We start from the raw sequence: 11,522 nt of genomic DNA on the forward strand, positions 1-11,522 counted from the left end.
CTTTGACGAAGACAATATCGTCGATGAGAAGCGGTGGGGCGAAGACTCGGACGACGAAGACGACAACATTGACAAGGATAAAGAGAAGTTTGATGACAAGGAAATGGAAGGCGAGGCGCTCGCAGATGAAGTCCGCGGCAAGGACGGAGACGAGGATGAGGACGACAAGGATGACAAGGACGACAAGAAGGACAAGCCGCAGCCCCCTGCCGCCGACGACGCCAAGGACGACGACGACGGCGACGACGACGGCGAGGACAAGAAGGACGGACCGATGCCCGACGACGAGATCAACGAAGATACCGAGGACAAGTACGAGGAAGATCACGACGACCTGGCGCCGCGCGACGCCAACCCGGACGACGAAGAGTCCAAGCCAGAAGAAGAAGAGTTTGCAGAAGACATGAAGCTCGACGGCGACGGTGACGACGACGACAAGGACGACGATGAGCCGATCGACGAAGAGATGCCCAACGACGAGGCGCCGGAAGGCGAGGGTGCCGAAGACGAGTCGGCTGCACCCGAGGACGAAGAGCCCAAGGACGACGAAGAGGACGCGGACGCGCCCGAGCCTGTCTCGATGGGCGCTGGCATGGACGACCAAGACGTCCCGGACGAGCAAAAGGACGACGAGTCCAAGCTCGAAGAAGAAGTGCCCGAAGAGATCATGCCAGAGGAGAAGAAGGACGAGAGCCAGAACGCCGGTGCGGTCGCGGGCCTCGAGTCCAAGGACGGCGCCGACACGATGGAGCCCGAAGAAGCCAAGGAAGATGACGACGAGAAGGCCGACGAGGACATGGGCGAAGCGGAAGACTCGGCCGAGCAGAACCAAGATCGCCAGGGCGGCCAAGCCAACCCGGAAGGGAAGGATCTGCAGTCGGTGCACAGCGATGCGTCGGCGGACCCGCAGTCGCGCGAGCGGAAGGACCCGAACCCGTACCAGAACCCGCGCAAGGCGCAGGAACATTGGCGCAAACGCATGGAGATTCTCGACTCGGATACGACCAAGGACCAAACTACGGACGAGAACGACGACGACGACGGTGCCGACGACAAGAAGGACGACGGCGGTGTCGGCGAGCTCGCGGACGACGATGAGAAGGCCGAGTTGGCGCTCGCTCCGACCGAAGACACGGTCATGCATGGCGCCGATGACGACGAGGACAAGGACGGTGACAAGCCCGATGAACCCATGGACGACGACGAGACGCCGGTGCCCGAAGAAGCGCCGGTTGTCGAAGACAAGCCGACCGAGACGCAAGACGAAGAGAAGGCGCCCAAGGCCCCGCAAGACAAGATGCAGAAGGCCAAGGAGCAAGGTCTCAAGGCCGAAGAGCTCGTCGACGACGACGCCGATGACGACATGGGCGTCGACGACGACGACGTCCGCAACGACAACGACTTTGAACGCCGAATCGACGAAGAAGTCGACGAGTTTGCGCCGATCGTTGCATCCGGTGCCGACGCCGGCGGCGAAAGCGGTCTCGACGCAACCACGAGCTTCGACGTCGACGCGCTCCGTGCGCAACTGGACGCGGCCATGTCGTGTCCGACCGTCGACTCGATCGAGCGCGGCACGGCGCTTTGGAACACGTACGACCACATCACGCGCGCGGGCGCCCAGCGTCTCTGCGAACAGCTGCGTCTCGTGCTGGCGCCGATGCTCCGGTCGCGTCTCCAGGGCGACTACCGGACGGGCAAGCGCATCAACATGCGCAAGGTCATCCCGTACATTGCGTCGTCGTTCCGAAAGGACAAGATCTGGCTGCGTCGCACCAAGCCGAGCAAGCGCGCGTACCAAGTCATGGTGGCAATCGACGACTCGGAGTCGATGGCGGACAACCACGCCGGCCGGCTCGCGCTCGAGGCGCTCACAACGCTCTGCAAGGGCATGACGCAGCTCGAGGTCGGCGACATTTCGGTCGTCAAGTTTGGCGCCGCCGTCGAGCTCCTGCATCCGTTTGATATGCCGTTTACGGACGACGCCGGCGGCCGCGTCATTCGGTCGTTCCAGTTTGACCAGACCAAGACCCACATGGTCCAGACCCTCGAGGCGATCGTGGGCCTTCTCGACCAGGCCAAGGCGTCGAGCCACCACAGTGGCAGCGAGATCACGCAGATTGTTTTATGATCTCGGACGGTCGCTTCGACAAGGACGGCCGGACGCGCATGCAAAAGCTAGTGCAGCACGCGATGGAGAAGCAGCAGCTCATTGTGCTCTTGATTGTCGACCACCCGAAGGACGGCCAGGGCATTTGCGACACGCAGAGCGTCTCGTTTGTGCGCGGCAAGGTCGAGATGACGCCGTACATGGACAACTTTCCGTTCCCGTACTACGTCATCATGAAGGACACGACTCTTTTGCCCGAGACGCTTTGCAACGCGCTGCGACAGTGGTTTGAGCTCCTCCAAGGCAGCGACTAGAACAACCCTTTATATTACCTATACAATTGCACATGTGTATTCTACATCTACACTACTAGTGTTGCAAATCGGAGTGGACGTAGTGCAGGTGCTGCTCACTAGACTGCCGGTCCATAACTCGTGGTGAATGGCACCAAGTCTGCGACTGCACTCGATGTCACTGGCTTGCAGCACGTTGGCTCACTTTATCTGGAAATCGTGGACGGTCGCCATCTTGACTGGAGGTGTTTTTTTAACTAGATCTGAAATGGATCTGAAATGGATGCTTTTCATTGGTCAGATATAGAGATCCTTATGGCCTATCAAAAGTCGCCACTATGGCTCCACAGCACATCCCGACAGCCTCGCGTCAATAAACATTCCAAATGAAATCGCTCATGCGTTGCAGTTGTCTAGAGATGGCATTGCAGAGCACATAACACCAGGTCGCGTCGCCGTTGGATGCCTACAACAAGAGAAATATTCGCTCAACCACCGGGTCCCATTCGAAATTAATGCTATTCAATGGCTTATTGCAGGCATTTTTATGGCCTATCTAAGGTACCATATATAATCCAGCACGTTAGCAGCCTACAGTCCAAGGTCCACCCGGACATACCATGAGCCTTGCATGAGAGATCACTCATACTTAGAGCCACATTTACACAGTAAAGTTGTCCAGCGACGTCGTCCATAGACGGTGGCACAGTAGCTACAGCGATTGGGTTGTGACTTTCGTACATTAAACAATTACGTGGAGGTCTGGATCACGTGTTAGTGACATCTGGACAAACGACTGACAATCCTGGCCTTAGGCGCCACACCACTTGGCGCCGTTCGCAAAGGTGTCGCACTCAGCGGCCGTCGCAAAGTCACTCGTGCACACACCGTTCTTGAGGCACCCGGTGCAAATCTTGCTCGAGGGACACGCTGCGCCACCCGTGCATGCACACACCGCCCGGGGCACTGGGGTAGTGGGCTTGGTACCCCTGCACTGGGGGCATCGGGATAGACATGCCGCTGCTTGGAACCCACATTCCCTTTCTGTCCGTGCAGCTCGATGACGTGAACGACGGTTGCTCGATCGTACACACGTTGATCGACGCGCTCCACGTGCCCTCACACGAAGCAGCGGTCACTGGCGGGTTGGACGTCATGTGCATGCACGAGCCCGTCGTCCCCACGATCGTCGAAGAAGCACCGCCCATGGTTATTGTTGCTGTTGTCGGAGGAGCGAATTGAGATATGGTTTCTTCAACGAGTGTCCATAGAGCAGCGCACGCATACAAGAAGGAAGACTAGTCAATCTTTCAAGTTTAGCTACAAGAAGCAAGTGGAGGCAATCTTCGAAGCTTTGCACGAAGGACGCGACGCTTGGTGCGACGCTTGAACCGAAAGGCGCGACCGCGACTCGTCGGACGTTGCCAGAATGCTGGACGCTTCACGGACATGCGCAGGGGACACCAACCACGTTTACTAAACTTCGAAGATTGGTTGCTCTTGCATTTTGTCGTCTTGCTTGGAAGATTGGTTGTTCTTCCTTTTAGTGGTCCTTTGCTCCTCCCATGGTCTCTCGTTGGAGTTCACAACTCCATTTTCCCCCCAAGCAGCAACCAGTATGGGCAGCGCCTCTTCGACGATCGTGGCGACGACGGGCACGTGCAGCGGCATCATGAGCAACCCGCCTGTCACCGCTACTTCGTGCAAGGGCTCGTGGAACCCGTCCTCGGCGACCTGTACGATCCAGCAGCCGTCGTTCACGTCTGGCAGCTGCTCTGGTGTGTGGGCGTGGGCGCCCAACTACGGTCCGTTCGGTGCTGCGTGCGCGTGTGTCAGTGGCGCGGGATGTCCGTCGAGCAAGCTTTGCACCGGGTGTCTCAAGAACGGCGTCTGCTCGGGTGATTTCACGACCGCATCCGAGTGCAACACGTTTGCGAACGCCAAGTGGTGCGGCGCGTAAGTGCAATAGTGTCTAACGTCGACGTGATCAAGACAGACGTCCATGTAATTCTTCAATGTACGACATTTCCTCTGTAAGTTGCTACGGCCCCCTCTCTCAATGGACGACGTCACTGGACAACGTCACGGTGTCAACGTGGTTCCAATGGCTGCGAAGATTATCCCGAACGTGCATCTGGTCGTAGCACGCCAGAGACGATCTCAGTTTCTTGAAATGCATTAGGGCTAGGGATTGCTATACGCATGCTTTTGGGGTAGCCGTGAACAATTATGGCACGAGCTCGACTTGCACGGCTTGCTCACTGAGCCAGACAGTCGGGATATTTGGGTGTTATGGTGTTGGGACGCGACGCTTGGTGGTTCTGGGCACACGCGATTGATTGCAATGACGTCGAATGCGCGCTCTCGTTAGGCTGGCAAAGACTACTGGACACGATGCAGTGGGCTCTCGACCTACAACGACGGTGGTCGCTTGCTTCGTGTCTCTCGATCGGCCATGCCGTTGTGACTTGGCGCCAGAAGGGCCAAGTGCAAGTTGGGTGGGTTTAGTCCACGGCACAAAAAGATGGCATGCGTACCTTGGTATTTGTATGTGAAATAAAAAATGCAAAATAATAGAACCAGGTTAAACTCCACCGGAGATTGCAGTGTGGACGTGATGGAGGTCTGGGCCGAGGTCCGACGGCAGTGCCGGGCGCTGCGCCTCGCCAAGAAGAAGACGGATAAGAAGCGAGAGATGGTCGCACTCGACAGCCTCCTCACGTCCAGTGCCCACCAGGCCGTGCTGCACCGGAGCGGCTGCTGGGGCTACGTCATCGGCCAAATCTTCAACGTCGTCGAGGAAGACCTCCTCGAGCTCACGAAGAAGACGAAGCGCAAGTCTGCGTCCAGCACCATGGAGCTGCCCAACGTCAACGTGCTCTTCCACGCACTCGACAGCGCCCGCGGCGCCCTCCACGAAAACGCGCTCGGCGTCGACACGCTCAAGCGGCTCGGTGTCTTTGGCGAGCTTGGCATCAACGACGAGGTCACGATCGGGACGCCCGTCGAGCGCCACTGCTACACGCTCTTGGAGAAGCTCCTCTCGATTCCAGCGTACACGCAGCGCCTCGACCCGACGCTGCTCAACGACGTCCTCGGGCGCGTCCTCACGCATCTGCATTTGGGCACGTCGGTCGCGCACCACGGCCACTGCGCGTCGATTGCGCGTCACATACTTCGCGGGATCGCCATGGACCTGCACGCGCATTTGCCCAAGTACATGGACTTTTCAATGCGTGGTTTGGCACCATGAACCAAGCGGCGACGTCGGTCGCACTCAACCTGCTGGCCTCTCTGGTCTTTCTCATGGAGACATACCCCACGGCCATGGCGCCGCTTGTCGCCGAGACGACCGTGCTCTCGTTTGTGCAGCGCATGCTGCCGCACCACCTCAAGGCGCTTCCACTCGAGGTCTCGGGCTTCTTACTGCAGTACTACCGGCTCGTGCCCGGCAGCGACGTCAAGCACATGTGCATGGCTCTGCTTGATCCGACGACGATGCACACGGTGTTTACGGCGGCGTTCTCGGTCGCGCGGCAGAGTGCGATGACGTCGGTACCGTCGACGATCGACGGCGTCTTGCTCGGCGACCGCGCGATCGCGTGGTACAGCATGACGGCCGACGTTCTCTGGCTCCACGATTTCAGGCGAAATCGGTTGCGACGGCAGCCATTCAGAAGCGCCGGCGCACGACGACGGCGCTGGACTTGGTGCTGGAACGGATCGGCGACACGGCGTCGGCGTCGCAAGGCTCGGGCACGGCGCCGACCATGTACTCGCAACTGCGCGCAACGGCGTCCGTCGAGAGTGACGTCCGCCGCCTCCCGTGGCTCTTTGTACTGCTCGCGCTGATCTCGCGCCACGGCCATTGGTTCCAGGCCCACCGCCGGGACGTTCTCGTCGCAGTGGTCGACACACTCGTGACGACGCTTGACGTGGCCACCATGGACGGCTACTGCAAGGACGTCACGTGCCAACTGCTCGTGCTTCTCGTCGTCCGGTCCGGTGACGCGGCGTCGTGGGTCACCGACGTCTTTACAAAGATCGCGATCGACGCAAGCCGCCGCAAGCCCAAAGAATCGATGCTGCAGCTGCTAGCGGTCTGCGTGGCCGGGCGAGTGCCAACGGCGGTCGTCGAAGCGCAGGCACCGGCGTTGCTGACCGTCGTGACGAGCCATGTGCCGACGGTCTCGGCGGTGACGCTAGCCGTTGCGCTTTGGACCATTGTCGATACTGGCGTGTCCTCGGCGTCGATGCGCACGCTGGTGCTGCAAGGCCTGCGCATGCTCGCACCCGCTGCCAACGACGAGTCGGTCGTGCTTCTGCTACTCGGTGGCGCACTCGCAGCGCTCTGCGACGGCATGCTACGCTGGGACGTCGCCACGTTCCTTGTGCCGGCGCTCAGCTCTCAGTTTGCCACCTGTGGCCTCGGCTACGCATCACCAAAAGCTCTCGACGTGTGCAACCGTGCCCACATCTTGCCGCACCTCGTCGAGATGTACGCGAGCATGCTGCCCGAGACACCGGCACCCGCGTCGCCCCGGCGCCTCCAGCTGCCAACATTTGTTGCCGAAGATATTTTACGCCGGCCCGAAGCGTTCGTGGCGCAGCGGCGCGTCTCTGTCGTGCTGGTGCCCCACCGAAGCGTGTGCGTCGACAAGGACCACCTTAGCAGTCTTCAAAGCGATCTCCACGCGCTCCTGCGTGAACACCTCTCGCTGCTGCCGTCGGCGAGCACCGAAGACATTGCGCCGCTTTTGCACCGTCTTCTGGAGGTACGTTGCTAGGCTTTTTTGCGTGCTCGATATTCCATGCCAGCTCTAGTTGGGATTGGTCGTCGCGGCCGCCCTGGGGTTGTACGCTGGTCTCCAGCAGCACATGGAAGCCTCGTCCTTGCTGGGTCAAGTCCTCTCGGCGACGACGAGCCGGCTCACGCACCTTCTCAAGCACGAACAGTACCACGAAGGGCTCTTCCAGAAGCTCTACTGCCTCCTGCTTTTGCTGCAAGGTGCCAACCTGCGCCAGCTCTCGGCAGCAAACGTGGATGTCCCGGCGATCACCAAGGTCAAGATCCCGCCGTCCTGCCGCGTGGCTGCTCGGTAGATTCCATACATGGCGCTCTTGTCTCACCAGTGTTGTAGCGATCTGGTCGCGATGTTGGAAACGTTCGTGCTGAGTGAAGCCGCCGCGCCCCTTCGCAGCGATTTGGACGATACGTCGTCGGACGACATGATCGCCGACGACGATGTCGGCGGGTTTCAAGCCGACGCTTCGGGCTCATCGGGCTCGGACGCCGCCTGCCGACTCTGGAGCCTCCGCATTGTGCTGTTCTTGAAAAAGGCAGAGAGCAGCTGCCACTTGGTGCACACGGTCGTCCAACAAAACTACGTGCCCTGTACAAGCGCCTTGTTTCTCGTGCCACTATTGTGCTTTCCGCTGACAACCGAAGGCGTCCGCGTCGGTCTGAGTCTCGTCAAGGGCTCGGCCAAGATTGCACCCGAAGATGCCAGCCGCATGCTCCGTGTCCTTGGCCACCACGTGACCGAGTCCCTGCCGCCCGAGCTGCTCCAGGATGTCGTGGCTGTCCTCGAGTACCTCAGGAAGAAGTTCAAGCACAACCGGATCGTTCGTCGGCGCCTTGTGCAGTGCTACGAGGCATGGTATCTCGTCAACGTCGATGCGTTTGCCGGCTTTGTCGAATTCAACTTGCCGCACCTCGTCGACAGGGACGTGCGTGTCCGCATCGCCAGTCTGCTCGCGCTCCGAACGCTCTACACCAAGTTTGAAGGTGTCCTCGCCATCTACAATGACATTTTCGCGCACTTGCAAGAACACGAAGCCGACACGACGACGTTCATCCTTGCCTGCTACGTCGCGGCGTGCGTGTGTCCGACGCTCTTGCCGCTCGTGCTCTCGCAGTACGTCGAGAACGGCCAAGACGACCCCCTCGTCGTCAAGTGCATCCTCGCGCTGAGTGTCCACCACGATTACGCGTCACCGATGGCCATGTGCGAGGACCAGCTTTGGGGCATGCTGACGAGCTACCTCGGCCTCTTGCCGCGGCTTCAGCGCCCGGTAGAGAGCAGCGAGACGCCGTGGATGCAACTCGGGCTGGGGCTCTTTGACGCGAACGTACCCTCTCTGGCGTGTGCGGTCGCGGCGACACCGTCACTGCGTCAACACCTCCTCCCGCTCCTCGTGCTACTGGACGTGGCCAACAGCACGGCTGACCACGTCGGGGCGCTTCGAGAGGTCGTTCCCGATGTGCGCGTGCCAGACGAGATGGCCGTCGGTGTCAAGGTCGTGGCGCACATGCTGCTGGAGGTGCCCATCACGACATCGGTCGACGTGACGCCAAGCCTCTTTCGATGCGTGTGTGAGATGACGTTTGCGCTTCTCCGCGCCTGCCCCGAGCTCGCGCCTCGTGTGTCGTGGGCGGTTCTGGCACAGCAGCTGCCGCACAGCTTTTGCGCGGTCGATATTGTCTTGTGCTTGAGCAGTATCGTCGGCAAGACGCACGCGTCGACGGCGCGACGGGTGCCATTGCAGTGTCTCTGCGACTGCATCGACGCACTCGGGTACAGCGTCGCCAACAACGGCTTGGCCCAGCGACTGCTGCTGAGCGTCCTGCTGCGCTTCATTGAAGAGAGTCCCGCCGTACCGATGGTGCTCAAGGCAACCGTCGAGCGCTGCTTGCAGTCGGACCCGGACGTACTGGGCGGCAACCTCAACCTCCTCGTGCAAAGCGTCGTGCCGCTGTACGCGCGGTGGGAGCCGGCGACCAAGTCGCTTCTCGACGGCTGCCTCGTCGCGGTTGCCCAGCACCCGAAGCTGCACAAGCACATTGTCGCTTTGGATCCCATTCCGCTCCACGTGTCGCCGTCACTCGACCAGCTCGCGGCCACGTGCAACGCGTCAACGCAGCTCGACGAGTCGCTCGTCGCCAAGCTGCAGCGCAGTCCGTTGGACGCCGTGCCGTTCTCGAGCTTTGGACTCCAGGCGCTCGATGGGATCATGCCGGCGTTTGCCAACGAGAAGCCGTCGACGATCGCGGCCGTCGTGTACGGCCTACTGAATCAAGCGTACCAGCGCGCACCGGCGTCGATGCCGTTGGTACCAGCGAGCGACGACACGGAAGTTCTGCCGATGTGGAGTCAACCGTCGCAGCCGACGCTCTTGAAGCGGGCGAGCAGTACAAGCAGTAGTAGCTACATGGCACCGAGTCGAGACGCGCCACCGGTGCTCTTGCAACTGGCAACGTGCTTGGGGCACCTCGGTGCTGTCTTTCCGTCGGCCGCGCTGCACCTCGATGCGTCGGCGCTCAATGCCATGTACCTGCATGTGTACCATCGGCCGTGCCTCGCGCAGCTGCAATCGTACAAGGACAGCGTCCTCGAAGTGCGTGCCAAGGTCCTCGAGTACGTCGTCGGCCAGCTCTTTGAGCACGAGATCCACGTCGTCGCGACGGCGACAACCACACTGCGGACGTTGCTCGGACTGCCGGTGGTGCATACAACGCTCCTGTCGACGCGGTCGTTGTCGTCGAGCCTCAAGGTGTTTCTGAGCCTTGTTGAGCCGATAAGCTCGCCAACAGATCCCCTCCGTGCCTCAAGTAGTGTGTGGCCCGCCGTGGCCGAGACCAGTATCGACACATGGGCTGCCCAGTGCTCGCTGCACCTCATCTCGCTCTGTGACGACCCCCTGCTGCACGCATGCGTCGACTTGGTGACGGTACAGCCGGCGTTTGGTGTCTGTCTCTTGCCATTGGCGCTCCACGCGGTCATTATGGAGAGCCGCGCGCTTCCGTCCGTCTCAAGCGACCTCGCGGCGCTCTTGGCGACAGACCTACTATCGCCAGGCCACGGCCAACTGCTCGTCCACAGTATTCAGTACGCGTCGCACTTGGCGAAATCGAGCGCACGGTCGCACGCGGCCAAGTTGCTGCACTTGCCGTGGCTGGACGTTGCGCGGGTCGCGTTGGCGAGCGAGCTCCCATACTCGGCGTTGCAGTTTGTGGAGAAGCACGTGGATGCCAAGCATCGACGCCTGTTCGCTGCCATGGACGACGACCTCGTGCCGATCTTGCGGGCCATTTACGACGCGATCGGGGACCTCGATGGCATGGACGGCGTGCTCGACATGCCCGACCTCGTGGCCATGCCAAGCAGCTACGCGATGGAGCGCAAGGTCCGGGGCAGTCTGCCTTTGTATGACGCGGCGCTGCGGCTGGACCCGCACTCGGCGACGCTCCAAGCCGGGCTCGCCACGTCGCTCGAGACGCTTGGATACGCGCATTTGTTGCAGTCGGTGCTCTCGGCGACAAAGGCGCCGTCGCCGTACACGTACGAGCTCGCATGGAAGTCGATGCAGTGGGATCTCAAGGCCGACACGTCGAGCTTTGAGGGATGTGTCTACGGCTGTCTGCGCAGCTTGGCCATGCAGGACCATGCCCACGTCGACCTGCTCCTCGGACAAGCCAAGACGTCGCTGTTGCAGTCGCAGCAGGTGGCGTTCACGGGCCTCGAGTCGACCAAGCGCCTTCAGACGTCGCTGCTCCAGCTCGAGACCCTGAGCAAACTCGAAGCGGTGCTAACCGTTCAGGTATGCTTAGCTTGCATGTACGGTGCAGGAGAATAGAACGTTGCTGCTGTAGCGTCAGAGCGCCCATGAACAAATGCTTGGCGCAATGCAGCTGCAGACGACGCAGCATGCGCTGCTTGGGTCCTGGAACCAGCGCCACAGCGTGTACGAGGACGATGCGGACGCGCTCCTCCGCGCGCTCGAGCTTGAAAGCACGCTGCTGTCGCTTCTCGACTGGCCGACGCCGGCGTGGCACCTCAAGCGAGCCAAAGCCGCGCGGAAGGCCGATCGCCCGGCGACCGCCTTTGCCGCGTTGGCACACCTGGAATCGATGACGGTGACGCGCTCGGTGCAGTCGACGTTGCTGCTGGAGAAGGCGCGGACGTTCTACGCTGCCGGGGACGCTGCTCGTGCGCTGCTCATCGCCAAGCACGTGCACAAGGCGCTGGTCACTGCGCCATCGTCCGAGCCGCTGCTGCTGGCGCAGACGCAGCTCACGATTGGCAAGTGGCTGGCGTCGATGCGCTCGGAGCGAAACG

At 60.8% G+C, this 11,522-nt stretch overlaps 3 protein-coding genes across 3 annotated transcripts in view; all 3 read left to right on the forward strand.

The window, feature by feature from the left end:
- The window catches only part of SPRG_22314 (hypothetical protein), a gene marked incomplete at both ends in the record, with an annotated part of 16,118 nt that extends 13,694 nt beyond the window's left edge, over positions 1-2,424 (forward strand). The window contains 2 exons of the mRNA XM_012352280.1: positions 29-2,122; positions 2,155-2,424. Coding sequence (XP_012207670.1) covers positions 29-2,122; positions 2,155-2,424 — 2,364 coding nt within the window. The remainder of the gene's footprint in view (positions 1-28; positions 2,123-2,154) is intronic.
- A 1,597-nt stretch (positions 2,425-4,021) lies between these two features.
- On the forward strand, positions 4,022-4,408 carry SPRG_12866 (hypothetical protein; the record flags this gene model as incomplete). The annotated part of the gene is made up of 1 exon (XM_012352250.1): positions 4,022-4,408. The coding sequence occupies one exon, from the start codon at positions 4,022-4,024 to the stop codon at positions 4,361-4,363; it is 342 nt and encodes a 113-aa protein (XP_012207640.1). The 3' UTR covers positions 4,364-4,408.
- Positions 4,409-5,020: 612 nt separating this feature from the next.
- SPRG_22315 (hypothetical protein) overlaps positions 5,021-11,522 on the forward strand; it is a gene marked incomplete at both ends in the record, with an annotated part of 8,842 nt that continues 2,340 nt past the window's right edge. The window contains 6 exons of the mRNA XM_012352281.1: positions 5,021-5,570; positions 5,621-6,027; positions 6,051-7,178; positions 7,228-7,502; positions 7,545-11,004; positions 11,057-11,499. Of these exons, the coding sequence (XP_012207671.1) occupies positions 5,021-5,570; positions 5,621-6,027; positions 6,051-7,178; positions 7,228-7,502; positions 7,545-11,004; positions 11,057-11,499 (6,263 nt within the window). The remainder of the gene's footprint in view (positions 5,571-5,620; positions 6,028-6,050; positions 7,179-7,227; positions 7,503-7,544; positions 11,005-11,056; positions 11,500-11,522) is intronic.

Source organism: Saprolegnia parasitica (genome assembly GCF_000151545.1).
Source record: "Saprolegnia parasitica CBS 223.65 unplaced genomic scaffold supercont2.95, whole genome shotgun sequence".
Taxonomy (NCBI): domain Eukaryota; phylum Oomycota; class Saprolegniomycetes; order Saprolegniales; family Saprolegniaceae; genus Saprolegnia; species Saprolegnia parasitica.